At 52.8% G+C, this 15,478-nt stretch overlaps 3 protein-coding genes across 5 annotated transcripts in view; 1 reads left to right on the top strand and 2 right to left on the bottom strand.

Moving 5' to 3' along the window:
- Positions 1 to 4,175, top strand: part of LOC131213214 (lysophosphatidylcholine acyltransferase) — a 12,023-nt gene extending 7,848 nt beyond the window's left edge. For 2 of the 3 annotated variants that reach the window (XM_058207209.1, XM_058207211.1), the window contains 6 exons: positions 1,178 to 1,445; positions 1,515 to 1,778; positions 1,868 to 2,021; positions 2,095 to 2,199; positions 2,314 to 2,449; positions 2,520 to 4,175. In XM_058207209.1, the coding sequence (XP_058063192.1) occupies positions 1,178 to 1,445; positions 1,515 to 1,778; positions 1,868 to 2,021; positions 2,095 to 2,199; positions 2,314 to 2,449; positions 2,520 to 2,608 (1,016 nt within the window). In that variant the 3' untranslated portion in view covers positions 2,609 to 4,175. Of the gene's footprint in view, positions 1 to 303; positions 510 to 1,177; positions 1,446 to 1,514; positions 1,779 to 1,867; positions 2,022 to 2,094; positions 2,200 to 2,313; positions 2,450 to 2,519 lie in introns of all 3 variants that reach the window. The other variant, XM_058207210.1, reaches the window with a different exon arrangement.
- Positions 4,176 to 4,343: 168 nt separating this feature from the next.
- On the bottom strand, positions 4,344 to 5,752 carry LOC131213398 (uncharacterized). The gene is made up of 3 exons (XM_058207433.1): positions 5,687 to 5,752; positions 5,150 to 5,637; positions 4,344 to 5,060 (listed from the first exon to the last, which is right to left on the bottom strand). Exons 1-3 carry the CDS (start codon positions 5,750 to 5,752, stop codon positions 4,628 to 4,630), a joined length of 987 nt encoding a protein of 328 aa, XP_058063416.1. The 3' UTR covers positions 4,344 to 4,627.
- A 3,080-nt stretch (positions 5,753 to 8,832) lies between these two features.
- Positions 8,833 to 12,937, bottom strand: LOC131213626 (mediator of RNA polymerase II transcription subunit 15-like). The gene is made up of 3 exons (XM_058207703.1): positions 12,911 to 12,937; positions 10,542 to 11,407; positions 8,833 to 10,459 (listed from the first exon to the last, which is right to left on the bottom strand). The coding sequence occupies exons 2-3, from the start codon at positions 11,405 to 11,407 to the stop codon at positions 9,310 to 9,312; spliced, it is 2,016 nt and encodes a 671-aa protein (XP_058063686.1). The 5' UTR covers positions 12,911 to 12,937; the 3' UTR covers positions 8,833 to 9,309.
- Between the last annotated feature and the right edge of the window lie 2,541 nt (positions 12,938 to 15,478).

Genomic DNA, 15,478 nt, shown 5'->3' with positions numbered 1-15,478 from the left:
ACATGCACCACCGACAACAACAACAACAACAACACCACCACGCCAACAACGATCACCATCCACGAACCAACCATTCCGTTGCCACCAACTTCCGGGGCTCCGCATCCGGCCTGAAAAAAAACTCCCTGACGCCCGCGCGCCCGTGACCGTGACTGCGGTTTTGTGTGTAAACTCGCACCGCACCGAATCGCACCGAAACCCGAACGATGACGATGAACGTGGGACGACCCTTGGACCACACCGGACCACCCCCTTGGACGAACCCTGGAACCCTGAACCTTTCTCTCTCGCTCTCGGTACCAGACGGCTGAAGCTGCTGCTGAGTGAGTTCGCCGTCCTGATGTACACCTGCGCCGGGCTCGGTATCACGGTCCGTGGGCGGCAGGCGGCGCGCCGCGAAGCGCCGGTGTTGGTGGTGTCCCCGCACAGCTCCTTCCTCGACGCGGTCATCATCTACTTGACCGGGTTGTCCAGTCCGTTGGTGCGGAACGCCGACCGTAACCTCGGCAGTAAGTGTATCTTCATCACCCACCACCCATCCCAACAGCTAATCCTGCTCCTCGTTTAGCCGCTAAGCGCCCCGCGACCCATCCCTTAATCCTGCCGTCCGTCCAGCTACGTTAATCATCCATCCTGCCGTTTTTCCTGGCCAACAGGACTTTGGCCTTGGCTTGGCGCTACTGGTTAAGGCTCTTCTTGAGTGTGATCTGATTTGTCCAACAATGATGCTCACTAACTGTGCTGTTCTCCTGACCCTCTTTGCGCATCGCGTGTGCGTGCGTATGTGCTCGCGTATGCTACGACATGCGCAATTGTCAAGCCTTTGTAGAGAGAGAGAGAGAGAAAGAGACAGAACGGAAGAGTAAGTGATGTAGAGAGAGAAGAAGGAAGGCGAGGAACTAGGAGGAGAAGAAATAGTGGGTGGGAGCAACAGAAAGAAAAAAAGAGAAAAGGTGATGCAAAGAGATGGGATGGGGGGAGTAAGAGACATATTGGGAGAGATAGAGAGAGAGAAACTTTCAAAAGGATTATAGAAAAAGAGAAGAGAGAGAGAGAGAGAGAGGAAGAAAGAGAGATAGAGAGAGAGAGAGAGAGAGAGATAGAGGAAGAATATCGTAAGTTGGGGCTTAATATTGGTTCGGATAAACAACATGTTCCTCTCTTACTTACCTACCAGAGTTGATCGACTACGCGCAGCCGATCTACGTGTGCCGCGAGGATGCGCACTCGCGCCAGACCACAATCCGTGAGATCATCCAGCGGGCCAGCTCGCCCGAGGACTGGCCCCAGATACTAATCTTCCCCGAGGGAACCTGCACCAACCGGACGTCGCTAATCCAGTTCAAGCCGGGTGCATTCTACCCCGGCGTGCCGATCCAGCCCGTGCTGATGCGCTACCCGAACAAAATCGACACCGTCACCTGGACCTGGGAGGGCCCGGATGCGTAAGTTGAGACGGGGCTGGTTTGGTGTAGTATTTTCGAATGATAGTGTCTACTTTCTTGCCACAACAGATTGCAGCTGCTGTGGCGCACGCTAACCCAGTTTCATACGTTCTGCGAGATCGAGTTTCTGCCGGTGTACCATCCGAGCGAAGCGGAGAAGGCGGACCCGAAGCTGTACGCGCGGAACGTGCGCAACCTGATGGCCCGGGCGCTCGATATACCGATCTCGAATTACACCTTCGACGACTGCAAGCTGATGACGTTCGTGAAGAATGTACGTATGCCGTACGCGGCGTCCAGTGCCGACATCAGCAAGCTGCGCAAAACGCTGCGGTAAGCCACATGCCACCGAGAGTCCCGCCCGCCGTTCTGCGATTCGCGCACTCGAGTTTACGCATGCTTGCATTTTTCCCCCCCGTCAGCCTGGACGAACGAAATCCCGAGCTGGCAATCGTGCGCCAGGAGCGAGAGTTTAGCGGCCAAAACAGTTTCGTTGCACTGGCGACGTTCGCCCAGCGGTTGACGATACCGGCGAAAGATGAATCGACGATTGGACTTTTTAAAGTCTTCCTCAAGGTACGGGCGTACTGCTACGTACGAAGGCCAGGTTTGGTGACTAAAATTATCTGTTTGTTACTTTCTCTACCAGACTTCAGATAGCAGCGTGATTGACTTCAGGGAGTATCTGTTGCTTGCCCTGTTTCTGATCACACTGTACACCCCGAAGATGGCATTCGTAGAAGGGCTATTTCACGTACGTGTTACGAATGGTGCTCAGCACTACTAGAGCCGCTTGATTTGTCGCATCTTCAAGTTCTTAATCTACACGTCTCGTCTGCTCTCTCTCTTTCTCTCTCTCTCTCTGTAGCTGTATGGTGTCGATGGGCGCGTCAATCGGGAGCAGCTTTACGATACGCTGAAGTATCTCGTACGAATCTCACGTCAGGAAGTGGACAACATTTTTATCGCCAGTGACCCGGCAAACTCGGGATCGATCGATTTCGGTATGTGAGAGAGAGATGGAGCACCCCGTTGCTTGTTTCATTCACCACCATCGGTTTCTTCCACCTGCAGGCCAGTTTTGCGCGACGGTAGAGCGCATGCCGCCATTACACAGCAAGCTGCAGAAGAACAATGATCCCAACAACCTGCACTTGGGATAGGAAGACAGAATCGGGAACGTGTTGATGCAGCATTAGCATCATCTCTCAGAACCATCAACCGCAGCTCATCGCGTATACTGGCACTAACATTCCTTATTGATTGCGTGTTGCCTTTGTTTTTACGCGCTTTCCTCGGTTCCCCTCCCCTTTCATTCAATGATTGGTCTCGATGGTTTGCCACTCGTAGCGGTTGGTAGCAGGTATTGGCAATAGTGTTAGGCAAAGAAAATTGGTAATCTCCTGATCAGTCGGAAATCTCGGGGACCAAAAATTATTCTGCTCACCACTTCGCTCGGACTCGGCTGAGAGGTTTTTCACCAGCTTTGGCTAGAATCCACGTTTCAGAGGCGTATGTGAGTACTAGAGCTGTACGACTTCTGGGTAACCCTTCGTCCATCTCGGAACGAGATGCGAGTGAAATAGTTTCTTTAGACTGTTGGCTGCTAGCAGTAGCAGCGTGAATCTCCTATGTTGTGTCGTTGTCAATGCTAACCTTTTATATCCTAGACTAGATAGGAGAAGCAAAGCTATCATATGATTTAGAAGCCAAAACCGCCCCTTATGCACCTTGCAAACTGACCTGACCTTCTAGAAACGGTCCAGCTGGTGTAGTAGTAAGTAATTTGGCCGTTTTTTAAAAAAACGGGCAGACTGAATTCGGTTTTCATTCTATTTAAAGTTCTATTTTAGCACTTCGGTTTATTATTCGTTAAAAATACTCGGTCGGATGTCGATATTTACTGTTTATGAACCAAAGGGTAGCAGGTTCGAGCATTTCATAAATAATCTAACACCCTCCGACAGATGGTTTCCCATTGTGTGCTCGGGGTTCATATTCTTGCGCTATAAATAGCTTGAAGCGGCGAAGATACTTAAACACCTGGAGCAGGGGTCGCGGCGGGTTTTGTAACAGTTTAAGTTATTTAAGTTGTAAGTTATTTTCACTTAAAAGTGAGAGCATATGTATAGTAAACTATACAACGATGACAAGTGGACAAGCCGGTTGTGTGCCGGACAGTTTTAACCTGTTTAGCTAGTCGCCAGAGTGTGTTTCGGTTTGGTTTCGTTCGTGCTGCTCGCTGTTTACAATGAGTTTATAACAGGTTGACGTTGGACAGGACACTTTTGTTAAGGTTTTTGCGCTTCTAATTAACCGACGAATGGGCACATCTGAAATGGCGATGGTCCTATCAAAGAAAAGAACTTATCAAGCAACAAATGAAACTGGAAGCACAACAGAAAATATATTTAAAAGAAAAACTAGTGAAAGAACACAATGGTTGTAAATTTACGGCAAAAGATTGAACCCGGTTGAATCCGGCTTGGGTTGGCAACATCTACGTAAACTTGTTCTTTATTCTACCGTTTTTTTTAAATTTTTTAAATTTATTGTTAATTTCCATGTTTTATAGTAGGTTTATAGTAGAATGTGCGGACGCATGTGTGTTAATGTGTGTATGTCTGTCTGTATTTGTTCGATCGTGTATGTGTGGCAGGTGTTCGTCAATGAAAAATGCTCAATCGGAAACTTCCGAAGGTGGCGATGGGAAGTGGGCTGAAAAACAAAAAAATAAAAGTAATGCCAGTAACCGAAAAGGATCTTTCGTTAAAGAAGGACTTTATTCACCTAAGTACGCGTTGATGAAAGCGTGCGCAGAAAGAATGTCGCCAGTCGTAAGTCAGTCAAGGAACCACGTACGTACGCTCGATGTTTGGGTAAGTATTTATTTTATTAGTTAACTCCCGATTAACCAGCCAGCGCCGGTTCCGTCACCTCAGCACCGCAACCCGGTATGGGCTTCCCGCCCCGTTGAGCCAGCCCCGCTTGGCACTGCCTTCGGCTGGAACCACCAGGCACTAACCCAGGCATCGTGTGTCACTTCGAACGATAGCTTAGTGTTAAGGTACAATTTTAATACAGACGGCACAACGGCATTGTCGTTGTCGGATGGTAAACAAACTAGACATGTTGGACCACCGCCCCATCCGCTGCGTTGGCTGCGTTGGAGACGCGGACGCTTAGCTAGTGACACGTCGTTGGTGTTTGCGTGCCGTACCGTACACGGCCACGTCGCACTCCTCGATGCGGCAGACGAGCGGTACGTCGATCAGGCGGGGCACGTGGCGGGGTTCGTGCATCGCGACGAAGTCGTCCACCAGCTGGCTGCGGTACCGGTGCCAGACGAGGCCGGTCACGAACCGGCGGAACAGTCGCTCCCGCGACGGTTGCCGCTGCTCGAGGAAGATGCGGATCCGGTTCCAGATGTTGCCGCGGTTCTGCGGCTTCTCCAGCAGCCAGTAGCGCGGTATCAGCAGACAGTGGACGCGGCTGCGCGCGAATACCACCCGATCCAGCATTTGCTCCCCGATGCCGAACACCGAGCCGCAGCTGTACGAGGCAATGTCGATGAAGTGGAACTCATCGGTGGTGCCGCTGGGGACCGCTGGGAAGCTGCAACGGAAACCGGCCCGCAATGAAAGGCTCGCTAACTACCAACCCTGGGGCTGTGCCAGAAGAAGTATCACTTGACCGGGACGTACCGTAAGTCATCGCTATCCGGGGCGGGTGGCGCGGCGGCGTTACTGCGCCCGTCGCCCTGTGCCGCCCGTCGCCGGTGGAAGCGCGTTATTTCGTCGTCGATCGGTCGGCCCTTCGCCAGCCGGTAGCGTACGGTGCCGGTACGGCGGTCGTTGCGCCGCAGTAACCGCAAGCACTGCAGCAGCCCACACTCACCGCTCAGCACGAAGTGCGCATAGTTGACCGTAGCCTGGCCCTCGACGAACACCTGCTGGCCGGTGCGGAACTGGCGGATGTGCGCGAGATTACAGCAGGCCCGCCGCTGCTCCTCCGACCACCGGTCGAAGTACGCGAAGCGGGCGAGCGCATTCAACAGGTCCTGCCGCTCGGGAGTCAGTGTGCTAACTGGCGCGGGCTCGGAGCCCGGATTCCGGAATGCCTCCGGTTCCTGCACTCGTTCCGGCAGCAGTTTTCCCGCGGCCGCCTCGTTCGGCCAGCGCGTCACTTGGTACTATCGGTAGTACGGTGCCTGGCCCACCAGGCGGCTCACCGCGGCCCACGGCACTGCGGCAAAAGCTATCGAACGGTTCAATGGCATTGACAGGACCGCGAAACATCGCGTGCATGGCTGTCTATTGTAAGCGCACTCATGCGTGGTGGAGCATTATTCCGACCGGGCTCCGGGTTCCCGTAGTGCCGCATTTTGGAGGCTGGCTGCAGGAACCAGGAGCCAACCAGGCAGGGTGTGGTGGGGGCTGATGCCGTGATCCTTCCGACGTGAAGTCACGCGATTGAACGTTGGGTAATCGGTAGGGCAGAGAAGGGCCACAGGAACCGCGGGGTTCAAGAACGGCGAGGTGGTGCCATCAATTCGCTCGCCGATTGACGGATACGGAACCTTGTGCGAATCTGGTTTCACAACAACAACAACAACAACAACAACAAAAACATTGTAGCACTGTTTTTTGCGCGTCAATTCACAGAGGGCGCTACTACTAGCCTAAATTTATTTGGTTTGAAATGTTATTTTGAATTTATGTTTTTGTGAACGATGACACTCTTCATATGAATGTATTAGGTTGGCTGAAAAGAAGTCCATTATTTTCTCGGTAGATAGCTTTAGTGATCGATATCTCGTGAAGTATCGATCGTTTCAAGTTTAGGCTCGCTTTAAAGCTAATACTTTATACTTTAAAAAACTGGTTTCAGTGTTTTGTTGTTTGTTCCAATCGTTCCAATACAGGGTGTTAACAATGGAGGTCAAACAGAAGAGAAAATTTGGTACACTTTACAGTTTTTGTCCGAAAAAGGCGAACATTTAAGCTAGGCCGCTGAAATTGTGCATGGTGATGATGGTGCTGATACTCTAAAAGCTAGTAATGTGTAATTTTGGTTTGGGACTTGAAAGGAATCGTTTATTATGAGTTGCTTTCGTGTGGCCAAACACTAAATTCAGATCGCTACTGTCAACAACTGTACTGTTCGAAGGTAGCGATTGACCAGAAACGGCCAGAATCGCCAACCGAAGAGGTTTTGTGTTCCACCAGGATAACGAAACGTCACACACGTCTTTAGTGACTCGACAGAATATCCGGGAGCTTGGTTGGGAAGTTTTAATGCATCCGCCGTATACTCCGGGCATTGCACCAAACGATTGACACCCTTTTTGCGCATTACAAAATTTCCTGAATGATGAAAAATTGAGATCAAAAACGACTAAACCTTCCACAAAAGAGGCGTTAAAAAGGGATTTTTTAAATCAATTTTCCAACAAAATGGTGCATATTTGACGCAAATCGGACCATTGAAAAGCTCATAAATATAGTTTTGAATTTCACCCAAAAATAATGGATTTCTGTTTCTACTTTAAGAGAAAAAAATTCAGAAATTTATTATGACGGTCGTCGGATGAAATCACGAACTTTTTTTGGAATGCGCGCCATCTGCATCACGTTTTCAGTCTTCTTGAACTTCCTATTGATTTTTGCACAATAATTTTCGATTGGGCGGAGTCTAGGGCAACTTGGTGGGTTGATATCCTTTGTGATGAATTCCACCTTATTGTAAAAGTATCACAGAACTACATCCCTGCTATAGTGACTCAATCAGGCCAAAACTTTACCAGACCTTTGTACGTCCTAATAAATGATAGAACTCGCTTTTTGAGACACTCTTCCTTGTATAGAGTTGCGTTCATCGTCGCGTTTGTGATGAAAACCTTGATTTCTGTCCACAGGTGCAAATTCCTTGTCATATCATTAATGTTTGTGCAAATTTTTTGGCAAATACAAATTTTTATCTTGGAGAGAACATTTTCCCATGCCGTGGCGAGACAAAATTTTGATCCAAGAAGCTGTCCAAACTCAATTTTCACGTATGTTTCGTCGTCCATAAGCAAGCATCCGTTTTACCTCGTCAAAACCTTCTCGAACAACTAGAAGCGCGGGTTTTAATGACTAGATTTTGTTTAAGTGTCCTGTTTGGATGCTTACATGCAAGGAAAAAACAGTAGCCTCTTCGTAGACAGATCTTTTGGGCAGTACTTTTGCTGGTACCATATTTTTTTGCAACATCGCGTACCTAAAGTCCAGGATTTGCCTCGATTGATCTCAAAACCTTCCAGTTCAGCTACCGATTGTATGTTCCACTACGACGTCTACTCTGAATCTTTCAATCTACGGTATTGGGTTCCCAGAAACGGTAAAACACAACATATATAGTTGATTTTGCAAATTTTTGTGTTTTTGAGATTTTTAAAGTAGACCACGTGGTGTCTTCGACGTGAGTGTGCAGAATTATTTTTCTTCTTTCGAGTTCAACTGAGCATAACTTTCCATAAACTCCACGTACTAAGATGAAACTTTCAGCACTGAAAGTCGAATATTTACTAAAGGTATGACTATCAACACATTTGAAATCCGACCACCAGAGGCGCTGCTAGAAATCATGCGATTGTTCCCGATTCTAAGTGAGCCATGCTTTATGTGAATTTTTATTTCAATCTGTCAAATCGTTCTTTGTTTACAACGTTTACACTTTTGTTTACATTTAGCCATCGACATGTTAGAGCACTGGCTCGGAGCTAGCAATCCCGCCCGTAAAAATGAACTGTTACGAATAGCACCAGAGATATTAACAATGTCACTGGTGCAGGCCAAGACCGCACAGCGCCACCGACCATATCAAATACAGGGTTTGCGAAGGACATTTACGGAACGAATGTTGAAAGCATTCAACGACTCTTCGCATTCAATTAGTACAGCAGAAAGATGGTCGCAGAAAGCTGAACTTACACGTGGTCGTACTTACACTTGCAGATGATCCACGCCAAGAACGTCCAAAAACCGCCACCTGAACACCTGAAATCGTACAAAATCATCGTATCGCCAAAGTGAAAACAAGAGTCTAAAGAGTACTGCGGCTCCGAAACGAAGGAAGCAATCCTTACCCACCAGATTTAGCCCCTAGCGATTTCCATGCGTGGAAAGCATTTTCCATCAAGGGCATGAGGTTCATACCATGAGGCGCTGTGGAAGCGTATTTTGCAGCCTTTTTCCAGATTTTCTTCTTCAGCGATGGCATTCATCAAACGTTGTTCTCGAGAGCATCTCGTACCTCTCGTACGGGTCTCGAACCGTTTTCGGACGCATCGCCGGCGTTCTCAAAAAAAAAAAAATGTGCGGAGGAAAACGTATTGTAACGTACGTTCGTTTATTAAAGAGCAGCACCTCCCCCGCCCGTCCATCCGGTGTGGAGTACACCGATGGACCCGAGTACAGTGTCCGGAGTAACTCTATTTAATATTCTCTAAACGGGAGCCCGCGGACACACTCCATGCCCTCTCCATGCCTGTGTCATGTGCGTCCGTTTGTGCGCTCCGCGGAGTACCTTACATACCTTACCTTAAGCCACCGTACGTTCGACAGTGTGCGTCGAAACCGAGACCCAGACCCAGACGCCAAATGAAACGTTGGCGCCCCGTTGGGCTCCCGGTGGGTTGGCGCGACTGCCGGGAGCGGGATAGCAGAGCGCGGATGGATGAAGAGTGAACCGGTGAACCTGACTCTAAACGCCACGTGTGCACGTCAGGGTGGGGGGGTGATAATAAATATGGCAGAATCGAGGAGTGTGTCGCGTGGGGGTCGCGCAGTAAAGTCGCGTCCTGGCGCGAGAGTCTGACCGCTCACTTCCGGAACAGCAGCTGCCGCTGCTGGTCCGGGCTCAGCTTGGCGAACATGCGCTGCGACGAGGCCTCCGGGATGCCGTGGTTCAGGGCGAGCACCTTGGTGATGATGTTGAAGTCCTCGGCCGAGCGCGCCGTGATGCCGGACTGGAGCAGCAGGTGCTGCAGGTTCTGGCTGTCGCTCACCAGCGGCTGCGAAGACCAGGTGAAGGGTGCCGGTAGCGCCGGTCCCGGTCCGAAGTTGCCGGTCGGTGGCTCCTGGCGGAACACACGGTGGCGCTGCTGGAGCGGCAGCAGCTGCTGGTCGAACGGGCTGGGCCCGGGCTGGGCTGCGAGCGGTGGCAGGAACGAGCCGGGCGCGTGCTGCGGGGGCAGCACCGGGAGCAGGTGGAACGGTTGGAACGGCTTGAGCGGTAGGGCCTGATCGCGGGACAGCTGTGGTTGCGGCGGCTGCTGCTGGAGTGTGACCGACTTCACCTGCTCGACGGAGGTGACGGCGGCTTTGGGGCCTGCCGGTCCGGCCTGCGGTGGCACTGGCTGGAAGTCGACCGCCTCCTTGAACGGGAGCTGCTGCTCCACCGAGACCGGGATCGGCTTCCCGCCCGGCAGGCTCACGCTCGGGATGAACTGCACGGCCGGGATCGGTCTGGGTAGCTCCTGTATGAACGTTGGCTGCGGTGCCGCCTGCAGTGGCGCTGGCAGCTGTGGTAGCTGCTGCTGCTTTTGTAGCGCTAGCGGTAGCGGTTGTGGCTTGAAGGTCAGTTGCTGGAACTGTGGAATTTGTTGTTGCTGCTGCTGCTGCTGCTGCTGTTGCTGGCGGAAAAGGCGTTGGTCCTGCTCGAAGCGCAGGAGTTGCAGACGCGTCTCTTCGTCGAGGCGTTGCTTCTGATGCTGCAGCAGCTGCTGCTGCTGGAAGATGGCCTGCTCCTGGCCCTGGATCTTGGCCCGCAGTAGCTGCTCCTGGGCACGCTGCTGTTTCTGCAGCGCGATCAGCTGCTGCTCTAGCAGGCGCGTCTTCTCCTCGAGCCCCCGCGTGCTGAGTGGGGGCGCCACCAGCGGTTGGTTCGTCGGCGGCTGCACTGGTGCCTGCGGCGCCGCCACCACCAGCGCGGGCTTGAAGCCGCCACCCTGCACCTGGCCCGTCTGTGCGCTGCGAAGGAAAGTGGGGAAGTTTGCGTTGGTGTTAGTGGATGTTAGCTCTAGTTGACGTAGTTAGCGTACTGGACACCTACTTGAACGGCTGACTGGCCGGCGGGGGCGGCGATCCACTCTCGACGGCCGTGGGTCGGGGCGGCGGGCTCTGCAGCAGCAGCGGTATGACGTTTCGCGGGACGCCCAGCCCGTCCTGCTGGACGGTGAAGGCCGCGACGAGCGGTGCCTGCTGGATCTTCACGTCCTCGGACTTGACCTGCTCGATGTTTTCGCCGTCCTCGTTGTGGGTGGGAGCCTCGGTGCTGGGGACGCTCGAGGTCGTCGGACCCGCGGTCGGCTGGTCCGCTCCGGCGGAGCCCCGGCTAGCAACACTGGTGCCGGTGCCCGGCACCGGTAGCGGGGTCCCGGGGGCCTCGGTGATGAGGGCCGCCACCGGCACGATCTCGTTGTCGGCCTCCTGCTTGGCCGGCCCGACCGTCGCCTTCGGTTTCGCGATGATGATCGTTTTGATGATCTCGTTCGTGTCACGGTCGTCGCTCGGGGCCACCTCGTCCTGGGACTCGCCGCCGCCGCCACCGCCACTGTCGTCATCGCTACTACCGTCCGCCGTGGCCACCGATGCTGCCTGTGCCGCCGCTGCCGCCGCGACATACGTGTGGTAGTTGACGGTGTTCGGCCGCCCGCTCTCGTCGGCCGCCGTGCTCTCCTCGAGCAGCTCGTCCAGGATGGTGGTCGCGTAGTTCTCCTCGGTCGTGTTGGCGTCCCCGAGTAGCTCCTGCTCCTGGCGCTCCTCCTCCTGGCGCTCCTTCAAGTGGCGCAGGGCCCGCAGGAGCGCATTGCGTAGCACGGGATCGATGTTCAGCTTGCGGTCCGTGCCCTCTCTGGCTGTCGCAGCCGTCACCACTAGGACGGTGCCCAGCAGGGCCGTCAGCCAAACGCCCATCATCTGTTTGGTTGGTTGGTGATAGAGAAAAGAGCAGGGCCAAGATTAGTACGCACATGACGCATTCTACGTTACGCTACGCTTCTTCTTTCTTCCATCCACTTGCTTCGGCCGGCTATAGTTGCTCGGGTGGGCCTAGCCACCTGGAAGCACGGCTACTACTACTAGCGTTTAGCGCCTAGCGGTCCGTAAATGTCGACGTTTTTACTAAATGTTGAAGTATGAAGTGTGACGTTTCGAAACGTCAAGTTATCGGTTATTTACAATCCAAACACTAGATGGACCTGTCTATGCTACGACTGCTACGCCTGCTATTGTTGCTACTACTATGTCGTTACTGTACTGGGGACTTCCTGTACAGTAACAAACGGGCTGCCCGCCAGGTTGGATTCCGCAAAGCCCGGACACGTGGTTCGCGCATTAGCATTAGCAGGACCACCACATAGTTTGCAACTTTCGGCGGCAGTGATTGCGCGATTGTTCGTATTCAGCGCCCAATCATTAGCATCGCTGGGCCGCTCGATGCTGGCCGCTGCTAGCGATCGCTGGCCACACGCCGGATGTTGGGCATCGGAAGGTCATAACCATTAGCGGGACTTGCTGGGAAGAGCGGGCCCGGGATGATTCAGGGAGGCGTTCAAAACATCTTTCGATACTAGGGGCGCGGGACGCGCTTCGGTACCGTTACAGCATCACACCTCTCGCCAGGAGACGATCGTGAGACGCGAAGGTGCGATGGCGCAACCACACGCGTCCACATGGTGGGACTGGCAGACTGACCCGAGATACCACCCAACGCCACGCGCGTGTCGGGTTGGCCAGGAAGAGTGATGCCAGAGAGCTTTGTCGGCACTGACTCTGTTGACCCGGGGTCAGATCCGGCGTCGGTCGATTGATCCGCCGGTGGGGAGTGCTCGCTCCACAGCTCCGTGACGATGATGGGTCGGCCCTTGTTACGTGTCGCTGGACGTGCTGGACGTGCAGGGAGCGTGCTGGGCCTGGGCGAGCGCCTCCAAACGCTCCGTGTTTCTGTGTTCCATAAATTTTATAGCCCCATCCTGGTTCTCCCGGCTCATCGCACCCCGCCTCAAAGGAGGAAGTCACCGTTGAATGCACACCTCTCGCGTAAGCCGAAACATTTCCGGCGCACTTCGGCACCGCCGCTAATCAAGACGTAGCATGTCGTGGCGCCCGATGAGCGGCCGCTCCGCAACTTGCCGCCTCGCCGTACGGCCTCGGCAATTAATCAAACAACATCCCTCATCAACAGTTGAAAAGAGTAGTTAAGCACCGCCGCTAGCGTCGAAGCGCCGCCGCCTAGCGCCCGGTGAAATAAATCCTACCGATCTCTCTCGCTCTCTCGCTCTCTCGCTCTCTCTCTCCCATCTCTGTATATACTTTAGCTTTTGGGGGATCTCTCGGAGTGTGTTGGGAGTATCGCTCGATTGCCTGCAAAAGGGGAAAACCAAGGTAAATCAATGGCTAGCCACAGCCACTACCCATTACCTAATCCGTGAAAGGTCAGGCCGTCGGTCCGGTACTCGATTTGCTAGCCAATTATCCAAATATTATTTATACCCTGCTACATGGATGGCTGGCTGGCTGGCTGACTGTTTTGGTTTTGGCAAGGAGGAGCTAGTGAGCTCCACTCATAGCTTTCACACAAACAAGTTTTCGTAACAAAACTTATACATGGGTTAAAAAGTCACGGGCCTAAGAAAGATACGCTTCAAGTTGTTTGAGATCTGCGAACAACCAGTAGCCGCTGGAAGTCAAATCGTGGCGAAAACCGTGAATGTGCGAACAATGTCGCCATTGTTTTGATTGGTTTGCGACTTTTCACAGGCCATTGCTTCGTTTGAACGGTATTATGTCCCCAAACTATTAGAAGCAGTGTAACACTAAGACACGAATTTGTTTTCTAATCCGTTTTGATCAATGTGTTCGGCTCGGGACTTTTCAGCCCATGTGTTACCTCCGGCTAGTGACGCTTGGCTCAACGCTTCTCTGACTGACAGCTGAGCCCCCATGCGGAGTTGTTGTTGTTATTATCATTCGAGAGATTTTGAGCTCATAAAGCTTCGTTCATCTTTTACTCATGCGAAGTGATTGTTTCCTCACACTCAAATGTGTATTTTATTTAAGACCATTCGATCTCTCTCTCTCTCTCTCTCTCTCTCTCTCTCTCTCTCACTCTCTCTCTCTCTCTAGACAGGTATACGGGATGGTGAATTGGCTGCTTGATACCGGATTCTGCCGGATTGGATTTGCTGATACCGCGTACCATCCATACACCGCCAGCCGTTATGTAACAATGCACACACCGGCAAATGTCAAACAGCGCATTCAATTAAACATCAATTCAGGCATCCACCCATCCTGGTTCTGTGCGGTTTGGCTCACTGCTAGGCTCCACCCTGTGATACCCTCACGGAGCGCTCCGAGCGACGTTGGGCGCGATGCCTGACGACAGCGTCCATAAAACACGTCCAGCTCAACAGCATCATCATCATCATCATCACCATCATCATCACCATCATCGTAATCATTGTTATTGCGGCCTGTCTGCGTGGGGTGGGGGGGTTTGTTTCTCAGGACTGATCATTACCATAATTCACAGGTCTGTCGGCGTGGCGTGGATCGGGTAACACTTCGCACCGTACCGCACCGCCGCTTGTGTATACGGCTTAAACCAAAGCCGCAGCCGGCAGCGGGGCGCACAAGATGAGAAAGTTTCTCTCCCTACGGTGTCGATTGACTGTGCACGTCAGCTTGCCCACCTCCGTGTCAGTGACAGAGCCGCCGGTCGTATCCATCCGAAAACATGGTCGAGCGGTCAAACAAAAGCATCGTGGTATTCTCTCTCTCTCTCTCACTCTCTGCGAATCGCTGTAACGGTTTTTTTTATGAGCTGTTTATGATCCGGTACCTCAGGATCGCTGTAGCTGTTAGGAGCGTGTGGGTGTGTAGCGCTTTTTCGGGCTTGCCCGGACAGTGATCCACCACGGATCCACCCGATACGAAGCCGTGTGGTATGTTGTCTGAAACGGGCCCAGGTCGTAGGTCGCAGTGCATCACTGTGGCCGTCGCACGTCACGAGCGGTTACGTTTAGCTGAAGCTAAGATCTCGGCTTCTGCAGCACCGCTCAACACCGACACCAGGTGTTGGTGTTGAGTAATGTTAATATGTTTTTACTTTTAGTTTTCGGTCAACGGCTTGAACTGGACCGCAACACATGTACCGGAACATGGAGCTGCCGAGCAAGCTCCACGTTGGCTTTACCATGTTTGATTTATGGGCGCCCACCACGATCATCGTATCACTGTTGAGACATCTGGCGATGCCTGCTAGAGGGCACGATAAAAGTCGCAGCCAGAGATTGGCCAGCTCAAATCGAAATACCTCTCGGACACAGCAGTTACACACGCGATCGGCGTTTGCATTTCAGTCCGGAGCTGATGGTCCGGTCAAGCTGCCGATATGGCCTGGCCGTATGCCCTTAGCTCCTGCGTACGCCCCGAAGCCCTCAGTAGCGCGGCCGTCGATTAACTCCTATACCAAGGCGCTTCCGCTTCTTCTGAGGTAGCCCCGAGGTGCCCGAGAGAAGTGACCCGGGGCTATCGGCAACTCCAAAGCCGACGTTGAATCGTGCACAGCGCATCTTGAACGTCCCTTTTTGGTGTGCACGTCGGCAACGACGTTCCTTGCTGAGGAACCGAGGATCGTTTAGGCACCGTGTGACCTTTGCGGTCGATGTCGGCCGCATCCGGCTGGCTAGACTTGAGCCTGTTGACTCGGCCTGGGACAACGTGAAACACAATAAATGGAAAGGGACCCGACGACGACGACCCAAGATGTCAAGATGGGATGTTCAAGTGGACGTGCTGTTCAGGTGCAGGAGCACGCAACGGGGACCGGGACGACCGCGGGGGGCAGCAAACAGCAAACAAATCGAATGATTCGTATACGGCTCGCGTGGGCTCCAGCGGGCCAGCAGGCCATCTCCAATTACGAATCGACTAACATCGAATTCCCGGTGAACGTTTTCGAGTCTCATCTCTCGAACCTCCCGG

The sequence above is a fragment of the Anopheles bellator genome, chromosome X (assembly GCF_943735745.2).
Source record: "Anopheles bellator chromosome X, idAnoBellAS_SP24_06.2, whole genome shotgun sequence".
Taxonomy (NCBI): Eukaryota; Metazoa; Arthropoda; class Insecta; order Diptera; family Culicidae; genus Anopheles; species Anopheles bellator.
Note: the sequence above shows the minus strand (reverse complement) of the source record. Positions and strands in the feature narration are given on the sequence as shown.

Bases quoted from the DNA above. Each gene is read 5' to 3' on its own strand.
- LOC131213626 (XM_058207703.1), bottom strand. From the start codon at position 11,407: ATGATGGGCGTTTGGCTGACGGCCCTGCTGGGCACCGTCCTAGTGGTG. The intron at 10,460-10,541 runs GTAGGTGTCCAG...TTTCCTTCGCAG, and splicing joins CCGGCCAGTCAGCCGTTCAA to CGCACAGACGGGCCAGGTGC.
- LOC131213398 (XM_058207433.1), bottom strand. From the start codon at position 5,752: ATGCACGCGATGTTTCGCGGTCCTGTCAATGCCATTGAACCGTTCGAT. The intron at 5,638-5,686 runs GTGGGCCGCGGT...TACTACCGATAG, and splicing joins ATAGCTTTTGCCGCAGTGCC to TACCAAGTGACGCGCTGGCC. The intron at 5,061-5,149 runs GTACGTCCCGGT...TTTCCGTTGCAG, and splicing joins CCGGATAGCGATGACTTACG to CTTCCCAGCGGTCCCCAGCG.